Source organism: Leptosomus discolor, chromosome 2 (genome assembly GCF_034619465.1).
Source record: "Leptosomus discolor isolate bLepDis1 chromosome 2, bLepDis1.hap2, whole genome shotgun sequence".
NCBI classification, from domain to species: domain Eukaryota; kingdom Metazoa; phylum Chordata; class Aves; order Leptosomiformes; family Leptosomidae; genus Leptosomus; species Leptosomus discolor.
This window is the reverse complement of record NC_141392.1, coordinates 95,351,822-95,377,029: the sequence shown is the minus strand read 5'-3', so window position 1 is coordinate 95,377,029 and position 25,208 is coordinate 95,351,822. Positions and strand designations below refer to the sequence as shown.

The 25,208-nt window shown below is 36.1% G+C and overlaps 1 protein-coding gene across 1 annotated transcript in view; it reads left to right on the top strand.

The window, feature by feature from the left end:
- ADGRB3 (adhesion G protein-coupled receptor B3) overlaps positions 1–25,208 on the top strand; it is a 465,679-nt gene that overhangs the window by 256,928 nt on the left and 183,543 nt on the right. Inside the window, exons 12-15 of the mRNA XM_086461495.1 lie at positions 6,855–7,001; positions 7,735–7,810; positions 13,667–13,769; positions 19,501–19,544. Coding sequence (XP_086317621.1) covers positions 6,855–7,001; positions 7,735–7,810; positions 13,667–13,769; positions 19,501–19,544 — 370 coding nt within the window. The remainder of the gene's footprint in view (positions 1–6,854; positions 7,002–7,734; positions 7,811–13,666; positions 13,770–19,500; positions 19,545–25,208) is intronic.

The following is a 25,208-nucleotide window of genomic DNA, read 5'->3' as shown; positions in this document are numbered from 1 at the left end:
CAAGTTCAACCTTTGTCCTAGCTCTATCAACACCACTAAACCATGTCCCTAAGTACATCTACCCGTCTCTTAAACACCTCCAGGGATGGTGACTCCACCACCTCCCTGGGCAGGCTGTTCTAATGCCTCACAACCCTTTCAGTAAAGAAATTCGTTATGTGACTCTTTGTGTCTTTACTTACCGTTTATATTGTTTAAAGGACTGCAGTATCTTGCAAGCTCAAAATGGAAGTGAGTTCACTAATTCTCTAAGGTGCTTATCACTGGTAAATGTATTATTTTACAAGAAGCGTAACAGGTAATTCTCTTACCCATTGCATTGTCTGTGGAATACAGAAGGGAAATATTCAGAGATCACTGTTAAGATAGCTTCTTGATTAACCTAAAATCTTATTCTTAACCTTTAAACAGTGAGCCCATTTAAGGCACAGTTTGCTTGATACCAAAGGAGGGACTCATGCAGAACTCATGCCTGATTAGTGAAAATGTCTATGAAACGTCTACTTCTACTTCTGACTATACCAGTAGTGTGTCTTGCTGCCCAAGTAAAGTCTTGAATAGTCAGAGGGTAGCTGCTATGGGCTGATGAGCTTCAGAGATGCAAGTGCACAGCATGCTTCTGGGAACATCCCTCTCTTGTCTGCCAATGGAGTGGCAGGGCATGACAAGGTTCTAATTTAAGAAGACATTTCTGTGTTGATAGCCATCAGAAATAGTAGATCTGTTAAGTTATAATTTCTTAGGAATGTTTTTCTGACTGTTGTTTGCTGTTGGTTCACTGTGTTGTTTGGGGTTTTTTTAAATTTTTTTTATGTGTGTGATTTCATGAGTGCTATTTGCAGAGGGAAAGTTACCTGTTTGTTCTTCTCATTGTTCTTCTTACGTTCATATAAGAGGATGTCACTTCACCACAGTCCTTCTGTTATACATAGTCTTGTGGGTGGTAAGAGGTGAATTTATCTTTGTACTGAGAGAAGAATTTTAAAGGAGATCATCGAGCCCGCTCAGATCCAAAGTTCCATGACAAATCTGGACCTCCAGTACTTTATTTCGTTGAATCGTTTCACCATTTGTGTTTATTGCAGATTGTCTTTAAAATGATGGGGTTTAAGCAGATAGAGCAAATATCTCTTGTTGAATATCATCTTCAATATGTCCCTCACACTCTTTGGTGATGTGGCAGGCAAGACTTTATTCCCCGTGTATCCATGAGCTGACTTAAATAAGCTTGTTTATTCTGTAAGAAAACTAAGGTTTTACATTTAGGGTCAACAGAATAATTCTAAAATGTATAAATATGTTTCTAATTGGGTCTTCTTAACAGAGATGTTTGCAGAAATACTCAGTATTTTAAATTTTAACACAAAAATCCTTTCATATTCTTTATTCTGAACATCTGTGACAAAGGCAATTCTATTCATTACTATTTTACCCAGAAATAAATTTAGCAGCAGCTGTCAGAAGGGCAGTACAATATCCTCTGTCTGAAAAATCAAAACATGTTGTGTGATGGACTCAAGTTTACAAAATGCTGAATAATATTTATCTAATGTGCTGTCAGTGGACAAGTCAAAATAGGACAGGAAAAGATCAAATGGTGCTGCTAATATGCATAGCCATTCTCTGTTGTCTGTGACTAAAATGTAATCAAATGCAGAGTTCTACTTTCTTGCTCTGACAGGGAGGGTTAAGCAGAATTTGACATTTTATGCTAATCCCATAGATTTCTGTATCTGGTTTTCCAATTCAGACAAGGCACTGATGCCTTTTAAGACAATTAATTCCAATTCCTCTGTACCTTAAGTGGTTGTAAATTAGGGATCAACATAGTTACTGTGCTGTAAAGCACAACAAATCCAGAATGTTGTCTCTTATGAGAAAGGGCAATCAGAACCAATGTTGTATCCTCTTTTAAATACGTAAATGCTACAGAATTCAGACTCAGATTTTCAGCATCTTTTCTAAAGGTTTTGGTTCAGTCTTCAATAAGGATGGGTATCAGATGTTTAATTTGGCTTGCATTTAAATTTAATTTTAAAAACTAAATCTTGGCTGTGAGAGTGGAGGTTGTGTTTAGTCCATGCGCAGATGTCCAGTCATTTTTCTGTAATGCTTTTCAGTGAATCTGATTTCCTGTTCTAAGTTGATTAATATTATTCAAGGGGCTGATTCTGAAATGTTACCAGTTTTTGTTGCACAAGGGAGTCTAACAGGTAGATAGTAAAGAGAAGGGGATGACAATTCATGCCACTTATTTGATTGCTTTATCTGTTATAATTTCGCAACGCAGATCAGTTAGAGAGCTACTCGAAGTTGCTCTAGGCAGCTTATAGCTCATTCAGGGTTATAGGGATCATAGCAATACATTTCAGCTTTTCTATTCTAGGCCATGATCTACAAGGGCAGGCATACAAGAACTACACATCTTTTATTTCACTGTAAGTTTTCTTGAGACATTAATTACCACTTTTGTGCTGCTCCAAATAAACTTAAATATCATTCATATATTTATGTGTGTAATCAGCTCATTTGGATGGTCATGGAAAATACTTCATTCCTGTGAGTTTGAAGTTAATCAGTTCCAAAGATAGTTTATTACTCAGTAGGTAAGAACAGTTAGTAGTTGTCAATTCTGAAATTTTCAGTAGAGCAGTATTGAACAGGTTGTCTGCAACTGCAGTGTGAAAATGAAATAAAGGCAAAAGGAGATGTATTTGTAAAAGATATTAAAATGAATCCATTAGGGGTGAATGCAATCACTAAATTGATTAAACTAGACTACTTAAATAGATTTTTCTGAATCAATAATTATTATGGAGTCATCAAATATGTATGTGTTCTTATGTGTAATTGAACCACTGTCTTCTAATTTATACCAATGTGCATTGAAAGAATGCTCAAAGAATTCTAAAAAAGAAGGGCTTTTTCTCCTGTGTCCCAGCTTATAGCTAGGTGACATTTTCTAATATCTAGGGTATATAAATTTCACCTACAAGATGTAGAAGTATGATGGTTCCATTTTTTGAAGAAATTAAGATTATATTCTACCTCCTGTATTCTTTGGATGTTGAATACAGTCAAGTACCATGGATGAGATTCCTTTTTCTACTTTTTTTTTTTTTTAATCTTTGTGAATCTCATTAAAAGTGTAAGTGAAAGTATATAGCAACCGCAACAAGAAAGACTGTAAAAAGAATGAAAGAATGTGCATCCTGCATTCTAAACATGTTTCTCTATATTCAAACTTTCTGTCTCTGTCTGGCTTTTTCATTTCTGGTTCATGCTGGTGAAGTCAATCTTCAAGTTGTTTGGTTTTTTTTTGGGGGGGGGGGGGGGGGGGTGCTGTTTGGGTTTTTTTTTTTTTTTTTTTTTTTTCAGCGATGCCTGGAATATCATAGGAATTGCCATGATACCAATAAATAAAAATAAGAATTTTCCATATTGGAAAAGTTTTGATTAATTGCGTCTACAGCAGGTATGTGCAAACTCTAAGAATGATCGGAGAAGTGACCAGGCTGGTTACTTGTCAGTATTAAGGCTTCAACATAAACAGTCCAAGAAGATGTAGTCAGATTAGAACAGAAGAATATATTACAGCAATAACTCCAACATGGTTTTATTTGAGACAATAAGACATGCTGTATATGGTGTTTATGGGAAGTTTTATATTTTAAAATTCCTTAATTTAAAATGGCACATGCAGATTTACTTCAAATTCTGCTTAGATAATTTTCATTTTAGTTTTTTTTCTCTTTTTTCCTCTTTTGTTTTCTACTTTACAATCTCAGTCTTATTAATATTCCCATTGACTCTTTTTCCAGTATTATACAACTTCTGTATATGTATAAACAAGCCAAAACACTTCTGCCACAGTGCCTGTTAATGTCCTTATTGGCTAGTGTTCTGTCTCACAAATTCAGGACATGATGTTTTGGTGTGGTGATCTTTTTTTTTTTAAAAAAAATGCAACTTTTGTTTTTTCCAAATGAGAAGACAAAATGCTTGTGTGGCAACTGCAGAACTGAATCGTTTGGGTTCCAGTATATGAGGGACTTTTTTCTAATACAAACCTAACATAAAAAGAATATAAAAAAGTACACGTGAATGACATGTCATTCTGTCTTATGATCTATGTAGAATAAACTGACATTTGAGTTTCTGACACATGAATGACCCAGCACCTGAATTATACCAATTCCCCTCTTGAAGGCCTGTGTATTTTCATGCCCACTATAAATAATTTTTTCATGCTGCAGATTAAAACTGAGTTAGAGTGCAGCAAAGCCACATTTCACAGTGGAAATACAGCTGGTCATGCTCCAGGGTCTCATTGAAATGAGTTTTAAAAAAATAAAATAAAAATAAAAATAAAAATAAAAGTGGCACTGAAGAGGTGGGAACTGTTTCATGTATCCACCTGGCCACATTGACAGACTGAAGTAGTTGCCTTTAGTCAGATTCCTTTAAATTGTCTTACACCTTCAAACATCAGTGCCATGTTGGAAATTAGTAGGCACATCCTCTTGTAATCATTCAGCAAAGTGACTAAAGAAGGACGTAATAATCTGTCTGAATCTGTAAGAGGCAGACTTCTCAGGACATGGAGCAAGCATTTTGGAAAATCTGTTTCAACTGTTGGTTTATGTATGCTGTGTACTCTCTCTGTCTATGCAGAGATCCAAAATCTCCAGGACGTTAAGGCTGCATCTTCTATGAAATTAAATAAAGACACTTTTGTTCGATTGTGAGTAGAGAAAAACTTGTCTGAACCATGGATGGGAATATATAAAATAATAGAATCATTTAGGTTGGAAAAGACAGTCCGGATCGAGTCCAACAGTGAACCTAACACTGCCCAATAAATAAATAAATTTATATTTATTGCATATAAGCCATAAGCCAAATATTTAGGGTTTATGTTATTCATCCCCCAAATATTAACAATTATTTTAGAATCTTTGGTTCTGAGTAGTGCTTAGGTATCATGATGAATAACTCTATTTAAAATACAGAGATAGACAGAGTGCAGAGAGGTACTATCCTAGACCCTTACCGTTTATCCAGTCCTAAAGTAGCTTTCTGCTTTGCAGAGTGAATTTCATTGAATAGCATTGATTTCCTATTTCAATAAAGGGAACTGTCATCTGAGAAGTGGATGAAATACTAAGGTTCTACTAGCTAATTAGATAGATAGATAGGTAGATACACAGATAAACACTGCAAATAAAAAAACCAATATTGACTTATACAGGCTGTATTTAATTTTGAAAACTAAATAACTGTGGGTTTAATTTTATTTAGGTGAAAAATAAAATTCTTTTTAGATTTTAAGGCTTATGGAAAAAAATCCATTTTTACAATGTTAGTTTATTCTGTATAACCATTGATTGCATGTGAAAACAGTAATTCTGAAACACCTGAACTCTTGTCCCTCCACACACCACCTGAACATTCACAAGACTAAGCATCCCTTCAGGGCTCAGAATGTATCTGCCAATTTCAGCCCAGAGGGGATTGTAACTAGCATTGTAAAGCCCTGATGAAAGTTTTATAATGGAAAGTCTGAAATAACCTCAAGCACCGCCTCACTAATGTGATTCTATAATACAGAACCAGTCTAATTTGAAACTAAGAGTCAGTTATCAAGGAGTACATTTGTAGAGTTAATATTGTTAACCTCTTAATTTTCCTCTTCTCTTGGATTTGAATTACAGTTTCCTTTCAAGTAAAATCCTCTGATGAGACACCTAATAGTTTTCTACTTTAATTTTGCTGTTCTGATTGCTTCTACAGCTATCCCCCATTGTCTTTATATTTAACCCCCTTGCAGAGTCCTTGCAGTGAAATTGTTAGGCAGATCAAAGTATAGTCTTGATGTCCAAACTCTTCCAACTACATTAGCCTCTCCATAAATTGATGAGGAAGAGCATTGCACAGGAAATGGCTATCAACATGACTTACATCAAGAACGGAGCTAGTGCTCCAAATGTGTTGTTTGTCGTCTCTCTGAGTATACATAAACACTTGCAGCCCTGTCAGTTCCTTAAAAGTAGTTTGAGCCTTACTAGGCACTGGCAGTGTTGCCATGGAGTCATACTTAGATTTCACAGCAAAGCTGAATTGATTTACAGATAATAGTTGAGTTAGAAAACTGAGAGAAAATGAGAATGAGTAAACAAAATTCCAAACTGCCTATTGTTAGATTTGATACCTTTTTCTTTTGTCTTTCTGTAACTGTTACAGATATAATAGTGATGTTGTTTGGGGGGCTGGGTTTTTTTTAGATGCAAAAATGTAATTAAGGATTCAGAATGGGGATTGTTTTTTCAAGGAAAAGAAATCAAGTGCTATACCACATTATTCTCATTTGTGTGGAAACAATGAGGTCTTTTAATATGTGAATCTCCTTAATGGGTCTGTTTTGAAATTGTGCCTGTATAGGGGATAAAAGCTCTGTTATTGCTTCATTAGCCTGCATATAGCAGTTATGGTTCCCAAAACAATTTGCAGCATCCTTTTCCTTTCATTGTCACATTTGATCATTTTAGAATTTGCTCTGAAGACACGATGATGTCCTTATATGTGAATTTCAGGGTATATACTAGTACATTTAATAATCCCTGTTAAGAAACTTAATCAGAATCTGTCTGACAAATTGTGTGATCAATGCTACACAATTAATCCATAGTAGAACTGCATAATAAACACTTTCTGTGCCAGTTAATGTCCTATAAATTCCTGCTTTACTTGAAATGTATTATTAAACATTTTTGTTATGGCTGTAGTGTTATCATCATATGATACTTTAAAGTATTAAACACAATTTTATTTGATTTTGTGATTTCTCTTACTAGTGGCTAGCATTCAGAAGCTTCCTGCTGCATCTGTTTTAACGGACATCAATTTCCCCATGAAAGGAAGAAAAGGAATGGTTGATTGGGCACGAAACTCAGAAGACAGGGTTGTCATTCCAAAAAATATCTTCACCCCTATGTCAACAGGTAAAGAAGCATATCAGTGTATTAATTTTGTGTCAGTTTTAACAAGGGAACTCAAAACATTTCTCATAGGACCACTGTGTGATATAGAAGCAGTTATTTTATCTATCTTCAAAAGAAATCCAGTACCCACAGCTTTTCCTAGAGGGAAATGATGGGGCTTAATTTCATCATCTTGAACAAAAAGTGCTACAGAAATCCTAGACATTATTTTCTATGCTGAAGAGCTAATGCTTAGTTATTGTGCACAGAATTTTACCTGTGGTGGTGTGAGGTGACCTGAAGTGCAGCTCTGTTGAACACCTTGAAGCTGCTCCACTCCAACAGACTGGGCCGTTCCAACAGGTCACCTAACTTTTACTGAAGGCTGCTCAGCAGGCAAATACCTCTTTGCAGTGCAGATCTCTGACATTACAGAGTTTACTCGCTAGGCATTAAGCTCTGAAGACAGTCTTTGAGGATACTTAATTATAAAGGTGAATGAACTAGCATAGATGTCAGTACACAACGATGGATATTTTGAAGATGTGACTTTCGGTGGTTTAAATCTTTTGATATATTCCTCACAGTGCTACATCTTTATGACAGACTTCCAGGGTATAATTCAAAATTATGATCATTTATTAAAAACAATTTGAAATTTGTACTAGAAAGACAAATGCTATTCACAGATTTTTGTGCTGATGAAGGCTTTGGAAAGAGAGTTTAAAAATCTTTTTTTCCTTACTCTTTTCAGAACTAGATGAATCAACTGTATTTGTACTAGGAGCAGTGCTATACAAAAATTTAGAACTCATTTTGCCCACTTTGAGGTAAGAAAACTCATAAATACAATATGAATTAAACTATTTTGGGATTGTAGCTACACTGCATGTCAGGATAAAAGCAGACATCTAAGACTGTTTACATATTGGTATTGTTGGATTTTTTCCCTGTTATTTAAAATATATATATGTGTATATTTGCTTTTCCTTCATGCTTAGTCATTTGTGTGATGGAAATACCCTTTTTATCAAATTAGCTGAATTTGTGTTTATGTAATCTGTATTAATTTTAGTAACAGAAAAGTTTGATTAGATGTATGCACACATTAATGCTCAGCCTGCTTATACTTGTGCTTCAAACTACTGTTTGTCCAGTTAGTACAAGTGATCTAGTAATGGCATCGTAACCTGATGTACTAAGGTTGTCTGCTCTACTTGTATAGAAGTCTCTAGTAGTAGTTTTCCAAGTACCTTTTCAGTGCAAGTTGTATTCAAAAGGCACAGCAGAGCAATAGAGAGGATCCATTTTAGAAACAGGATGTGCCTGAACAGCTGTGGTATGTCAATTGAGAGGGCCATACATACACATAAAGAAATAGGAGGGTCTCTTTTTTCACTTTTTTCTTTCTTTACTTGATAATAGACAATATGGAAATAAACATTTTACCCCCTCTTCGCAAATTACTGGTTAAGATCATTTCACGGTCCATTGATACTATCTTATTTCACATGATCCTGTGCACAATTGGTCTACTAATGTCCTTTTATGGTCACAGAAATGGGCACAGATTGTGTCACAATAGCTGCTAATGAATTCATAATAATTAAACCAATAGTAACTAAGAAGGCACAAGATCACCTTTCCCTGTTCTATTTAACCAAAACTTCAGGATTTGAAACAAAGGATGGAAAACCCACAGGTTTTTGCCAATATGCGTTTGAAGACAAAAAGGACTCAATCCTAAGGAAAAAAAAAACAGTTCTCAGTGAAGTTACGATGCACTGTGCAATGAGTATCTGCAATGTTGGGGACAGATAATCTTTCTGAGTTAGAGCACAATTTGAACAGTGATGTCCTGGCAGGACACCTGGAAGCCTGGGAAGTGCTGGCGAGAGCTGTCTACACTTAAGGCATGGTATGAATGACAGCTCATCCACTTCTGAAATGTCACTGAGCACTTTCCATTTGTTGCACCAGTTCCTGAAATCAGCCAGGAAGGAAGAGATATTTGTGGGAGTTATTTTTTCTCCTGTATTCAAAGAAACAGAGCCAAATGGCTATTGTAAGCACTCCTTTTTGTCAGATTTTAGACAATCTGCCAATCCTAGGAAAGCTTCGAAGTAGCCATGTTACCTTTCAGACCTTTGTGTTGTAAACCACAGTCTATCATGCCTTTTCAGCTCTCATAGGTCAACAGTTTTAATTTACAGAAAACAAGTGTGAACCTTGAATGCTGTCTATGTGCTTATATGAAAAACCTTTTAGGGCTTTTAGTTCATCCATTAGAAAAATGAGATTTATAGGCCTTACTAGATTTTTCCTAGAATCAATAGCATCCCAAGTAGCAGGAATAGGGTCAGAATAGGGACATAAAAGTACAGCAACTTAAGTACTATGGGCTGTGAGAAAGTGCATCTCAGGTCCCCAATTTTTGGCTTTTATCTGTTGTACTTTCAGCTGGTTGCTGATTTACACAGCATATTTGAGTATTTCTCTGTACGATTCAGTTCACAGACAGGTTTTGTGATCTTCTAAAGCAAAATGGTCTAATAATCTATGTATATCTATTCATAAATGAATTCTTTAGAAATTCAAATACGAAGATATCCCACTTTGCCTCTGAATATGTTCAGTGTTATTTGAATCCAATTCTCAGTTGCCCAAGAAAAGGAAACGAGCACTATTACTTTCTCTTATGTATGTGAATAAGGAATAAAAGTCATTATTAATCTGTGATATAAAAATATAACACATATTCCAAGGTACCTGCAGTCTCTTCTTTGTTTGGAGTATAGCACCTCAGTATTTCCCTGCACTTCTTTAATATCTATAATGAACTTATACTGAAACTTTTACAGCTTACATCTCTTACCTCATGAGGAAGTATATCATGCTGGATTTCTTTGCCCATGGCAGTCATATTCAAAATTTGATCTCATGACCTTAAAATAGTACCTCAAAGATGGCACAACTTCAAACTGTTTTCACAGAATCATAGAATCATTGAGTAGTTTGGATTGGAAGGGTCCTTAAAGATCACCTAGTTCCAACCCCCCTGCCATGGGCAGGGACACCTCCCACTAGCCCAGGTTGCTCAAAGCCCCATCCAACCTGGTCATGAACACTGCCAGGGAGGGGGCAGACACATCTTCTCAGGACAACCTGTTCCAGTGTCTCACCACCTCATAGTAAAAAATTTCTTCCTTATATCTAATCTAAATCTACCCTCTTTCATTTGAAAACCATTGCACCTTGTCCTGTCACTACAGGCCTTGGTAAAAACATTCTCTCTATCTTTCTTATAAGCCCCCTTTGACTATTGAAAGCCTGCAATATGGTCTTCTCAGACCCTTCTCTTCTCTGGGATGAACAACCTCAACTGTCTCAGCCTTTCTTCATAGGACAGATGTTCCATCCCGCTGATTGTTTTTGTGGTTCTCCTCTGGTTGTGCTTTAACAGGTCCATGACTTTCTTGTACAAGCAACCTCACAGCTGGATGCAGTACTGTAAGTGGTATCTCACAAGAACAGAGCAGAAGGGGAGAATCACCTCCCTCAACCTGTTGGCCACACTTCTTTTGATGCAGCCCCGGTCTTCTAGGCTGTGAGTGCACATTGCCGGCTCATGGCCAATTTTTTATCCACCAGTATCCTTGAGTCCTTGTTCACAGGGCTACTTTCAATCCCTTCATCCCCCAGCCTGTATTTATACTGGAGTTTGCTTCAACCCAGATGCAGAACCTAGCACTTGGCCTTGTTGAACTTTAGGAGGTTCACATGTGGGCACTCTTCAAGCCTGTCAAGGTCCCTCTGGATGTCATCCTTTCCCTCTAGATTATCAACTGCACTACCAAGCTTGATGTCTTCTGCAAACTTGCTGAGGGTGCACTTAATCCCACTGTCTATGACATTGATGAAGATCTTAAATACAGTTGAATGCATTTTGATGCATTCAAACCATCTTACTGTTCATTCAGATGGAATTCTGAATTGGAAAAAAGCTGCAACTGTGGTTAGTCCAAGAGGATGGGGCCAGGCTCTTTTCAGTGGTGTCCAGTGACAGGACAAGTGGCAACGGGCACAAACTGGAGCACAGGAAGTTCTGCCTCAACATGGGGAAAAGGTTCTTGACATAGAGGGTGACAGAGCACTGGAACAGCCTGCCCAGAGAGGTGGTGGTGTCTCCTGCTCTGGAGATACTCAAAACCGGCCTGGATGCGATCCCGTGTGACCTTCTCTAGGTGAACCTGCTTTGGCAGGGGGGTTGGACTAGTTGATCTTCAGAGGTCCCTCACAACTGCTGCCATTCTGTGATTCTCTGATTCTGTGTTTTCTCATTAAAGATAAATTTTAGATTTCTTTTGGTGAAGGAGAAAGAGGTAATGTTGAAGTCTCTCTCCACCTTTCATAAAAAAGCTACTAGATACTGCACTTACCCAGGAAGTGTGAGATAGGTCATTCCCATTCTATGTCATTCCCAATACTGGAGAGGGGACTGAAACCCATATATTCCACCTCCTGGGATGTTTTGTAAAAGCTAATTATTTAAATCCCTGAATAAGTGTTCTCAGCACTAAGTTGTTGTTTAAAAAATTATCTTCAACAAAGATATCAATGGCACTGCACCAGTGGTTTTGAGGAAAATTCTTGTGGCCACAATGCTTTGAGCTTTAATTCAGTGGCATCTTAACATGTTACATGGGTTTAGAATACACTTGCCAAATTGCATTCTTCCAGGTATTATCTGAACAGTTAAATATGAGATATGCAACTAGGCACTCAGCCCAGACGGGACAGCAATGAGTGATGCAGATTTCATTTCACAGTGAAATAGCCAGTTACCTTTATTTTTTTGGTGAAATAGTCTGCTCTTGAGAAGCTAAGTGGATTGGTAGGTTTTTAATGAGACTGAGGTAAAAATGATGTACCGAGGGTACAGTCTAGGCACCTTAAGTACTCTTTTGGATCTCACCCTAGAACCATTCAGAACTGTACCAAAATTAGACACAGAGGAAACATTTCTCAATCACAAAGACTTGACTATGATTGAGTACTGAAGTATCAGTATTTACGTTAGCTCGTGTGAATTTTCAAAATGGTCAAAATCTTTTAATAGCTAGTAAGCTCTATTTCCACCTGTTGTGATCTGTTAGAGAAGTCGGTTTTGTATTTATTTAAGAGTTTTTGGTTTTTTTTTTCTTTGATTATGCCTTACTTGGGAACATTTATAGATATTCAGCTGCTGTATGTACAAGGTACCATCATTACTCCCCCTCTACAGGATGCACTGAAAATTACTGAACATATTGAATTTTAATCTGATAAAGAGATATGTTTTCATCAACAGTGTGTGAGACTTCAAAGTGCAACCAAAGGAAAGAAATAGGAATTAACTAAAATAGCAAGCCACTTCCATTATATTTCCATTATATAATTTGGCTGAATAAAATTGGACTAGAATTCATACCTTGCCCCAGAAGAATAATTTCATTCCTTGTGCTGAGTAAAGTGCCCACTGAGTTAAGTTTCTATTACTGTAGCCATGGTAATTCCCATTTCAATGATCCAGCAAAATGGAATCCTCTCCTGAATACCATTTATAAGCAATTAAACAACAACAAGAAGAGAATATTTATACTGTCTATTACAATTACATCTGAACTGCCTAGTTTCTTCTTTGACATCATCTACCTGTGAATATGTCTTTCTGTGAGGTTTTATGTTTGTTTATGTGCAATCAGCAGAAGATGTTGAAAACAGCATTAGATACAAAGTAAATAGAGTAATGGTCATCAGAAACAGTCAGGCTGACAACTGATGGTTGTTCTAAGCCTGACAGGGGCATAAGAAGCAAGGATCTCAGACATGAACATCAGGTTAACTTGTCTTCGTGCCTGTATTAGCATAACCTTGGCAATACTAGGTTTGTCCTAGAAAGGTAGCTACAAAACATAGTGATCCACATTTTACATGAAAAGAGAGATTGATGATGAATTAGAGAAATTAACAGAAAATTATTGTTTTGAGAAACCTGGTACAATAACATAAGACCAAATCTAATCTCACATGTATGAGACAAAAGTGATTTGTTTTGGTGTGATTTCAGTCAGGGCACAACTGTGGATTATATTTTGAAAAGTATTTAGATGATGCAATTGCCCACTCATATACCAAATGCAATGTTTTTTTCAGAAATTTGAAACAGGTAGGTTTTTTTCATGAGCACAGAATCAACAGAACTGTAGAATCTCCCATTGCACTCATCCATCTTCGCAATTTTACAGTTAACAATCGGAAAGTACTCCGACACAGCACTTTGGAAGAAAAATGATTGACTCTTATAAAACATAGCTAGTGGTTCTATGTTGAGAGAAGCAGATGATATGCTTTCAATCATTGACAGAATGTTTGTGTTATCAACACACCCTTCTAATTAGGAAATCATACTTTAAGGAATGGCACTTCTGCCACCATTGTTGCTCTTCAGCCTTTAATGTGCCTGGGTATGGTTGGTAATGAGTGAATGTTTTCACCACTTCCAAACAAATGTATTTTTTCCCCAAATATTTGACAACTAAAGTCACAGAAAATACCCATGAGATGCTTCTTTAAATGTAATATCAGGAGCCTCATTTAACCTCATACTAAGTTAAATCTTTCATTTTTACCTGATTTTTTTCCAGGAATTTTACGGTTGTTAATTCAAAAATCATTGTTGTTACTATACGGCCCGAGCCCAAAACTACGGATTCTTTTCTGGAGATAGAGCTGGCCCATCTGTCTAATGTAAGTACAAGGATAGTTGATATGCTCTTCCAAGAGTATTTATCAGGTCATACAAGTGAAAAAAGTGGGGTTGTTTTAAATATCAGTTAATAAAACCCGGGTTAACTGCTAAAACTTAAGCCCAGGAAGTCTAACATACTTCAAAGTGAATGTGTACTTGTTTCATGCATGTGTACATGAAAAACAAAATTAATTGTTCCACGAGTTCTGAGGTTTTCATATAAACAGCAATTTCTACCAAAAATTCTCCATTAACTGCTTTGATGGATACAGTTGAAAATACAGTATTGTGCTGGATGCTTAACCTTTTGCTCCCTGCGTAGCCCATAGATCTACGTAGTTCTTCAGGCCTTTTCTTCTTTTCTTTCATTATTTTATTCTCAAAAGCCAGTTTTTACCTAACCTGTTGTAGCAGACTTTGAAAAAAAAAATGCTCTGGTTCCAATTTAGCTTACAATTCTTATAAATGAGATTTTTTGTGCAATTATTTTTCATTCTATACTTTTCAGCTTTTAATCTCACATTAAAAAACGTTTTAAATCTGAAAAAAAAAGAGGGATTCTATGTCTAACTGAATGAACAATATTAACAGTTTTTCTTTTTCCTGTCAGCAATATCCCAGCAGCCACAGGGAGGATAAAACATCTTTTGCGGGAAATTTTTGTCATGCAATATTTGGAAAATAATGTTAAATAACAACCATGGGAGTAGTTTATGTGAAGTCATGGCATATAAACTCTGTCTCTTGATGTTAAAGAGATGATTAGAAGACACATAGTTACTAGAGCTTTAGTAACTAGTATTGTTATGCAAAAGATTGTAAAGCTGTGATTTTTTGTTATAAACAGTTGCTCAGGTGGTCATTAGGTAGGATTCAGCTGGAGGAATTCAACATATTTCAATCAGTAGCAAATTTGGATTAGTGTCTCTGGGCAAAATATGAACTCTAGATCTTTGATTTGCATTTTACTCAAGATTAGAAGAAACTGACTATTTTGCCATCAATGGTCATTATGACCCACCATTTTGTTCCCAGAAAAATGATATTACAAAGAACATCTCAGAGAAATTTACTGTAAAGTCAAGCAGAAAAAAAGAGAAAGGAATCTTTTTATGTTTCTGTTTTAAGATGGTTTAGGGTGGGTAGGTTTGGGATTTGGCTTTGTTTTGTTTTGTTTCCAACATAAGTTATGTCATTAATATTAAGAGAAAATATCAGTCTTTAACATAACTTTTTTTCCTGTCAGAAATTTTGCTACAAATGTAATAATTTGCTGAAGTAGACCACAAATTAGTCCTGTATATCAGCAGGTAAAAAACCCTCACCTTTGAATTAAAATACTTGTTTTGGTCTTACTAAGATCATTATTAGGAAATGTTTATGTTATTTCTCAATGCTAGATTTTAATTTCCATTATTTTAACAATGATTGTGGGGCTACTTACATGAGTTGTAGGTCAGGAGTGTTGGAGTATGACTTCTATATTTTGAAATTAGAATTACTACTTGCAAAAGTGTGGGGCATAGGAAAAAAAAGATTGTATTTACTTCGGTCATTTATGCTAGAGAAGAAATTAAAAAATTTTCAAAAAATTTATGCTAGTAAGTAGCGTCAGAGTTGAAAATGCTTATAAGCCAAACACAAGCTATTAAAACCAGCACAGTACAACTGTCCACACAAGCTGAAATGCTAGAAAATTCTTAAGAGATAGATTTTTTTAAATTTTATTGTTTTTTTAATCCATTCCTTCAAGTAATTTACAGAACAAGTTTTTGCCAAGTTTCAAAATCTTGGAAATGGAATGGAATTTCATTGTTATAAAAGGTCAGATTAGAGGCACTGATTGTCACCTTGCTTTGTCAACCTTTCAGTAACAGAATATTAGCGAGTGTTGTACTAACTCATGACTTGACAAGGCGAAAAGACAATAAATTTGCTAATAGATATCAGAGGCATTTTTTTTTTTCCTTTGGCTCAGTTTTTGTTCTATAATTTTATCCAGAGAAGGATGAAGTTCTTGGAACAAATTTCCAGTCCTTAAATTTGACTTACATACATAGTACATTTACATAGGATCTCGATCCACCTGGATGTAAGAGTTGGATCAGCAGATACAGTGACAAAATGTTACCCTAGAAAATCTGGGAATGGAAACCAGTTTTACAATTTTAATATCTTTAAATATTTGGGGATTTTCATGTTCAAGGTTTAGCCTCCATAATGGGACTTTGGTTTAAAGAACTAAGGCTGTAGATGCATAGAAATACTGTTTTGTAGGCTTGAGTGTTTCTTGCCTTCAGACTGAATCTAATTCTAATCTTCTTTGCTTTAATTTTCTCAGCTGAAAACAAGCATTTATTCAGTTATAATATATTACTATAGAAAAAGTTTGATATGTCACATGCAGAAAGATAAATCTAGTATTAATGTATCTTTAGTGCTTGAGCATTATATATTAATGGCTTGCACATTTATCATGATGTCAATTAAATAGATTAATTATTAAACAGAAAATAAAATACAGACATTATTTTTCATCTGATTTTTTTTGAATGGCTCTTCTTGCTGTTATTTTTGGTTTTTTCAAACCTTTGTTCTTGAAATGGTGTTCATTATTCAGAACAGTTTGTTTCCAAATGGATTTAATGACTAATTTTTGAGCAACCTCTAGAGCATGTCTACTAATATATAGGAGGATACCCACACATTTGTTCTTTTATCATCCACCGACTAAATTAAGTAGATAAGAGATTATGAAAAAAGGTGGGCAAATGTGATCATTTAATGAGTTAATGTTTTTAATTCAAATTAGCCTTAAAATATTCGTTTATTCAAATTTATCTTTGTTGCTTCATTTTATATCAAAATTAGCCAGTTTATTAATAAAACCAGAGGAATATTTTTTTGGAGGAAGTGTAAATCACAATTACATGTGCTGGTTGGAATACAGCATGGTATTAGGATTTGCAGATAAATTAAAATATAATAGATGGTTGACCACAGTGAGAATGTGGGATGCAATGCATTATTTAGAGAACATGATATTTGATCCTATGCACTGTGAACATGTTGATGAATGTGATCACATTTTTCCAGTAGCTTGATTAAAGAGACATGAAAGTAATATTTTAAAAACTGTACAACTCAAACGAAATCCTATTTACTCCAGAGAGAATATGAACTCTCACCTTCTGACAGCACAGAAGTTTGCTCCAGGGACACTAAAGTAATGAGCCGGCAGTAGCGTACAACATCAAGCTTTCAATGAGACTGAAAACCCTGGCTGCAAAACACAGTTGGCACTGTGCTGCATAGCTGTCAAAGTTGCCAATCACATCTCGAAAGTTCAGTTTTATGTGCCAGGTGGAAATATATATACATACATTCTCACACACATATGTCTGTTTTTGAAATATCCAAGTCCTGTACTGTAGTGTATAAGTCAATACTGCAACAGTCGTAAACCTTAATGGACACAGTGGCTGCTTCCTTAGCTGCAGCTAAGTAATTAACTGGCAAGAGCTGTGATGAAATATTGCTGCCCTCACAGAGAGCAATGGCTGTTGGAGGTAACTCAACAACAGCAGTGTGAAGAGAGCTTGCCACGAGGCCAGACCCAGAAAGTCTGTGAAAAAGGAAGCAACAGGGTAAGAGTGAAGAAGAAAATAGGAAGACAGGCTCCTTGTGGTCCCTGCAGTCCTTGAAAGGTGTTTGATCAGGATATCAAAAGAGGAAGAAGTTCTGAAGGGCTGCTGTGGCCTTGTGAGCTGCCATGCCTGCCATGGTCTTCCTCATGCAAGACCTTCTTAAGGAGCAGGAGTAATATTTATCCTGCTTTCCATGTTGCTCCTTAACCTCTCATTAGTGACTGCAGTGGCCAAACATACTCTTTTTTTTTTTTTTCACTTGAATACATTTCAAAGAGAGTGAAGCGTGTGATCCAACAGCAGCAGTTCTATTGTGTTGCACCTTTCTGCAAGGGCTTTATTTCCCTCTATTTTGTAGATTTTTTTATAATGGACATTTCTTCTGAAAGTGCTTTGGTATTCTTTCTACTTGCACTGTGGGAGCATCAAGCATAGACTGTATGATATCTGCTGCTAGGAAAGACAGCTCTCAGCTCTCAGATATGCAATATCTTATTACAATTCAGCTATAGGAGTATTATTTTAATATGCATATAGCTATATCAGATTGCAAGTAGAATTTCTTCACCCAGGCTTAGGATACAAATTAATACTCTATAAAATGACATTTTAATTCTGCACCATGCTTCTGTTATTAATTCTTATCTTTCTGTATCCTCTTCTGTCAATATATCTGAAAGCTTTTGGCTAATGATGCAGGACCTGGTCTCTGAATCTCATGGGCCTGCTATCCAGTGCTTTGTCCTGTAACCTCTTCCCCTTCCTTTTCTTTATATTATAAATGCTTCAAGGAATGGAACATCCTTTATTTATGTTTTTACAGTGCTATGTTAATATAAAGTGCCCTAAGTATGTGTTGATTTTAAATATTTATATTCTACTCATAAAATTCAATGCAGTCAGCAAAATACTGAAGTAGAGGATCAAAATTTCCCTAAATGCCTCTCTCACAAGCATCTTCAGAAAGACCTTTTCTATCTTTCACGAAGAGGTGGACGGAAGAATTTAAATATTTAATAGATTTTTACTTCACAGTTTACCATGTTTTTTTTTTCTATAGATAAAACACTTTTCAGAATGAAATATCAAGGTGCGTTTTATGAAACTGTCCTTATATCTACTGCACCAACAGTGTTCGTGAGAGAACTACACTAACGTTGACATAAGAAGATGTTGTATCCCAGCTGTTTCTTCAAATCACTTGTGGTTTTGTTAAAAATATTTTTTTATTCTGTATTTTATATCTGATTTGTTTATGTAGTTCTGGGAATATCCAGTGTTTATGATGAACAGGAATGCAGTTTTGTAATTTTTAGCCAGTTAAGTACTTCTAAATCAATCTGAGTTTTGATAAAGGAAGATTAGGGACAAAACTGGAATTTTAATTTTGTCTCAATTCTTCCTAGGCAGCAAAATAAACATTAGTAATAATAAAGGCATTTCAATTTCCCAAAACATTACCCACAGTTTAGTGACATGTAATAAATCCAGATTCCCATCCTGGTCTAAATCAAATTAGAAATCTTTCACTGGCTTCAAAGAGGTTAGAGCTGGGATAGTAAAGCTCAACAACAACAAAAAATATTTTGAGCCAAAATGTCTGCTGATTTAGGACCTGATTGACAAAAGGACTTGGGTATTGAATGTGAGGTTAACTGAAATGCCAGCCTTCAGACATTTTGCCCAACATATGCTTAAAATTTTTAAAGCATTACTGGATTTGACATCCAAGTTCTCAAGTGGCCTGAAGTTCTGCTTCTAAACACACCCAGAAATGTTCAGTTGAGTCTCTTAACAGGTTAACTCTTACCTTATGTTTCGATTCTACTAGGATATACCAAATAGACAACTTTATGTTCACCTTATCCAAGAGAGAGAATACAGCAAATACTCTGCTTTAAGGTTCAAGTGCTTTTTAAATACTTTGTAAGAATTAACCTTAACCTTTAGCAATTTCTGTGGCATCAATTTGTCAGAGTATAAGTGTGATCTTGGAGGAGGAGACCGAAATAAATGTTTAGGTCAAGCTTGACACATTTTCTTGTATACCAGCAACTAATAGGCTTGTTTGTTTTCTTCTTAGGGCACATTGAATCCCTACTGTGTGCTATGGGATGATTCAAGAACGTAAGTTACAGACATTTGCTTCTATTGCTATGGCTCAAATACTACAAAGTACCTAATAATATTTAAGTAGTTGGTCAGTAAAAGGGTTGGTACAAGGGCAGGGAAAATGAACCTTTTACAGGATGAAAGCACTGAATTCTCCAGTCACTTGGCTTCCTTTCTGCAGCTATGTAAATTGAAATAATACAATATCTCACCAGGAAGAGATTACTCACATAGTAATTTTAATCTGCTTTTTCAAGATTAAAATGAGGATGTCTAAGAACTGTAGTTCCTTGATGGTAGTTGCTGGGCAACAAGCGAGTGGGTAAGCGATCAGACAGATAACTAAGCAAGGCTCCCATTTTTGTTACTGCAGGGAGAAATATCATTTTCAAGTTTGATACTCACAGCAATCTTCATTTTACTTGATGAAAATGTTTGTTTTAGTTTAGTAAAATAGCAGCTGTATACTGAATAGCGAAAGCTTGCTAGCAGTCTTCTGCTACTTTTTTCAGTGTGTGTCCATTCTGTAGCAAAACAGAAAATGTCACTGGAAAGAAGTAAAGCAGTAAAATCAGTGTGGTTTAAAAAGAATTCCAAGTTTATGCAGCTGTAATTTGCTGCATTAATTTTTCACAGTAAGTCTCATAGTAAGTCAAGGTGAACTTTGCCTAAACACAAATTAAGTGTTTCAAGAAGTATCCCTATATGGTTGCCATATTATTTTTTTAAAAGACTATGTTGTGTTTTTTGTCCAGGTACATTATGCATGTCTTATACTACAGACTCATCTACAGTCTTAGAAATTGTATGCCTGTGATTTTGAGAGTGCTTTTATCCTTGAGCCTGGATTTACATCAGTACACTGATGGCTGAAAAACATTATAGTATAGAAATGAGAAACTTTGGACATGCTGCTAGAAATCGTTCCAAATACAAGTAGTACCATAGTCTATGCCTCCACAAAAGAATCATAATGCAGTTATTTGCCAGCAACATTATAATGTTCCATTTCTGTAAAATGTGTGGAATAAAGTATATGAAAGACTTGATATTATGTATTATTATGTGCATATGGAATGCAAAACATTTGGAACATGTTCTTTGTTTCCTTTTCACAATGTTTTGCTTGCACAGTAGTAGTACAGTGCTTTATTTACCATTTTTTCATGCATTGTTTTAAGCACTGTATATTTGGAGCACATGCGCTGATTTCAGTTCTTCAGTTCAGAATATCAAAGGCATATTTGCATGGAATTACACTACCAAAAAAAGCATGCTGTGGATTTAACAATGTGATTAATGGATTTCATGCAGGTTTCAGGATGCATGTGTGAAGCAATTGCAAACAAATGTATTTTGTGCTTGCCACTTGTTTTGCATGCATTTCTCTTAGTATCGTTCATAAAGAAGTGCTACTTCTAAGCACCGGTTTCAGTATGCTTCAGAATCTGGATGGAAAAGTGAACTTTTGAAATGTCTAACATTTACATAAAGCTTACATAAAATAGTCTGAGGCTTTGAGGGAGAAAAATGCTTTTGTATTCTGAAGGATATCTTTTCGAGTCATATTATTTAATAGTAGTTATTGAAGATGTTAAAATATTTGAAGATTGGGGGTATTCTTGGAGTTTTATCAGTTTTGAAAAGTGATATGAGCCATCAAATATTCACAATAAGGTATGATGTATCGGTAACGTCTGCATGGACACCATTGCAATTTGTTTCACACAGGTATATGTGTTATTTTATGAGAAAGTTACATTATCTCTTACCTTAGTATGTAATAGCAAGAGAAAAATTCTACTTTTTTCCTCCATCCCTTAGGAAAAGATCCCTAATGTTAGCTGTGGGAGCATTAGTCCATTCTTGATTTTATTTTTGTAATGCTGGGGTTTTGGAGGGTGGGGGTTGGAGCATTTTATTTGTATTTACTCAGGAGTAACTCAGAAATTGTATTCTGACACTGGTCAAGGAGATAAATCACTTGACACAGATGTGGGTATCTCCAGGTTTGCTTTATTAACAAGAGTTGGGCCAACACCTGAAGTGTGTGGCAACTGAATTCCAAATCCTTGCAGGTTTTATACCTTTTCTTTATCAATACACAGAGTCCAAAGTCTTTGTAAATTTTCACTCAACCTTTCAGTTCTTCATATTCATCACTTATTAAGTCCGTTCACAATCCCCTTATTCAGCTGGATTCGTCTTTTCTGGTTCCAATTCTTGTTTTCGGTTTGGGATCATCTCCGGGTCACCGTCTACAAAATTATCTTTTCTACTAGTCCTATATGGTTACAATTCTGAGAACTTCTTACATTAAGTACTTATAAGGCACAAAGTTATTTAGGACTTAAGCAAAAAATAAAATTTAAACAATCCTAATTCTAATATTATTTCCCTATGCTCAGCACACCTGTTATTAAATAATCACTTTTATTTTCTTTTATTTTCCTACATGATCTGCAAAACTGGGTTTTAAACCAATCTTGGGAGGGTCTATACAAAGGACAAGGCTAAGAACATTTTTTTGGCCTTTAGAGCAGTTTATTCAACTGTAAAATTTTGCTACAGACACCATGAGTTTTAAATTATCATGAAAGCTCTATAATGCTGAATCTATTCCTACCATTTATAAATCTCAATAAATAAATGTGTTGAGGACTATACAACAGGTTGGGTGCCTATGATGATGTTGGGTTCTTCGTGGCTTGTTTTTCTTTTTTTTTCCCCACTTTTTTCAAAGTCTCAGAAATTAGCCACTCTCAGCAGCAGGCAACTGGATTTGATGGATTAATAGTCTCGACCACATTGCAAATCCTGCAGAGCAGTGATGTACTTGTGTCCTTCCAAACTACATAATTTTTGCATAACCAGGATTTGGCAAGCATTTTGGAAAAAAAAAAAACAGAAAGTAGTCTGCTTTTAGTTGAAGGTGCTTAACTAATCAGTAGTCTATGCTGAGATGGGTGTTTTAAATTAAGTACTTTTCAGCTGAAAACTGTGTTAGCTTTTATCATTGGCATATAGCCAGCAGTAACCTCTAGTAGGTTTTGCCACCTTCTTAGCCACTTCTCCCACATCTTTATCTGCATGCATTGCAAGTTCACGTTTGGTAAATGATACTTCCTCCACGGATCTTACCTGTTTAATACTTCCCCAATAGCAGGGGAAGCTTTGTCTGCCTGGGTTTTGGGCATGCTTCTCAGGAGATCGATCAGTGATTACAGTTCCCTCTTACCCATCTTTGAAGAAAGTTCTGGATTTGTTAGCTGTTTAATCACACCGGATCATCAAACTTATCCAGCTACCATTGCTACCTGTGACAATCTGGTCATCCTAACCTTGGCAAAAGCAGTTTTAATCCATTCTTTCTATGAGATTTGGTGATTCTTCCCTGTGATGGTATTTTACAAGGTTTTCCATTTATCAAGCTGGTAGGCTCGAGCCCATAGGCAGCTAGTCAAATGTGTGTACAATATTGAGACAGTGCAACTGAAGAATAAAATATTATGTCATGTATTATAAAGGACAAACTCAAATCCAGTAATTCAGCATTTTATTTCAGTTGATTTGCCAAAAATATAGAGCACATCTGTCTGTGTTGATTGAAACCAGGCTGCTTATGAGTTCTGGTGTTTCCTTCAATATTTCCAGCTTCTCTATACAAAGCTGGTAGCATCAATGGTATGTAAGTGGTGATTTTTTCTCCTTCAGAAATCTGAGTGATATCTTCATCCATTCATTCTGAAAATGTATTCTAAATGTTGCCCTCAGTAAAGCCTTAGGATACTGGATGCTTCTCCTTTCAGTGCATGGGAAAACGTGCAGAACATTTGTAGCTGATGTTCTGAGGAGAAACACTTCAGTTCATTAAACCAACCAAACAAAAACTCAGGAAAGAGTTGTATCTTTTCTGCTTTGCACAAACAAGCTATACCTCCTGTCAGGAACTGTTTGTGATACATTAATTCCAGTGTATCAGCCCACAAAGAGAAAGAAAAGAGGTTGGTTAGGTACTAGGGTTGACTTTCCCACCCCACAGAAGTGATTTTTAAAGATTTTAAAATGAAACAAAACTTCTGAAAGTTTTTCTCCTATCCCTCCTACCTTTATGGAAAGGAAAAGAGGGAGAGTGAGACATCAGAGACAGTCTCAACCAGCAAGTAATCCAACAGTTAGAGCATTTTTTCTTTACAGAATTTAGTCAAGGAGTTTGAAACACACTTTTCAGCCTCACAGGAGCAGCCCATGCCCACTGAGCTGTCAGCTTCTCTGGAGTGTGTTACTCACATGTCCTGATGGAACTCTGCCATATTATTTAGGAAAATATTCATGGGTCGGGTAGCTAATTCCCATCACCTCTATATTTAATTTTACCACTCTTCCCATTTATTTGACACCACGCCACACCTCAGTCTTAGCCCTATCACTGTCAGTGTTTTTTTCCTAGTGCTGTTTTGCTTTATGAACTTCTGGGCAAGGCTTTGTGAGCCTGGGGGATCAAAGAATCCTTATATGCATGCATACATTTCCATTTTAAAAATGCTATTTACTGTGGCAGTTTTGTAGGCCGTCTGAACAGTTCTCTTGTACTTTGTTGCCATCTCTGATGCTTATATCTGTGATAGGTCCCCTAACAAACTGTCTTCATGGAGCTCTAGGATCTATGAAATTTTGGCCTGACAAAGTTAGTCACTTGTTTTAGTGGACCCAGCCCCTGGACTCTTGAACCACGGTGCAGAATTCAAAACACAGTAAGAGGCTGGAAGTTAGGTGCTACAGTACTGAGCATCGTGATTACCACCCTCACATGCGACCTTTGGCTATTACTACCACAATGAGGGCGTGGGAGATGGGTAGACATGGTGGGTCACTGGAAGGAGGTGACATCTGACATGGGAGTTTCATCAGGCACCAACTGATTAGCAAAACAATGCAGCTGGTGTTCGTTCTTTTAGAGATGTGTTGGGCATAATGTGGGCACGTGTGTTCTCCACAGGACGGTGTCAGTTGTTGCTGGTGTGCTCCACAGCTGTACACGGTGCAACATGACATCTCACAGCACTGGGTAAGGAAAGGGCTTTAGTATTCTGAGACTCTTTTCTGCTAGTTGCTGCAAAAGGGTGTTATAACAGTATGACAGCGTCTTATTTGTCCATAGGTGTGCTCATAGCAGTTTGTGCCTGCTGAATATGCAGCTGGCAGAAGTACAGTGCAATTAGATGAAATTTTTAATATTGTAAGGATTTTGACCTGGTTCAGTTTTAGTTTAAGGCATGTGGTAGGTCTGGTCTTTTTTTTTTTTTTTTTTTCCATTGCCATACGCATTTATGCTGACAGTGGTTTAGATTTTCTACCCTGAAACTATGTGAAACTGTGAATACCTATATATGAGAAATGAGAAATTGTATGCATTTGTATAACTTCAGGATTTTACTTCAGACATATTATAACATCTTAAAAAGAAGGTAAAAAAAGTTTACAATTGCTTAATTTTAATCATCCTCTAGAGCTTTTAATTATTTTTCTCCCATTGCCCCTGCATACGATTGTGGAGAAATAGTCCATAAAGGAATTTGTTCAATGCAAATAAAGAAGAGTCTACCAGTTAATTGTAATTTTCTCACAGATTAGGACAGAACACAAGTCAGCTTTAGGAAATAAGCTTGCATGCATACC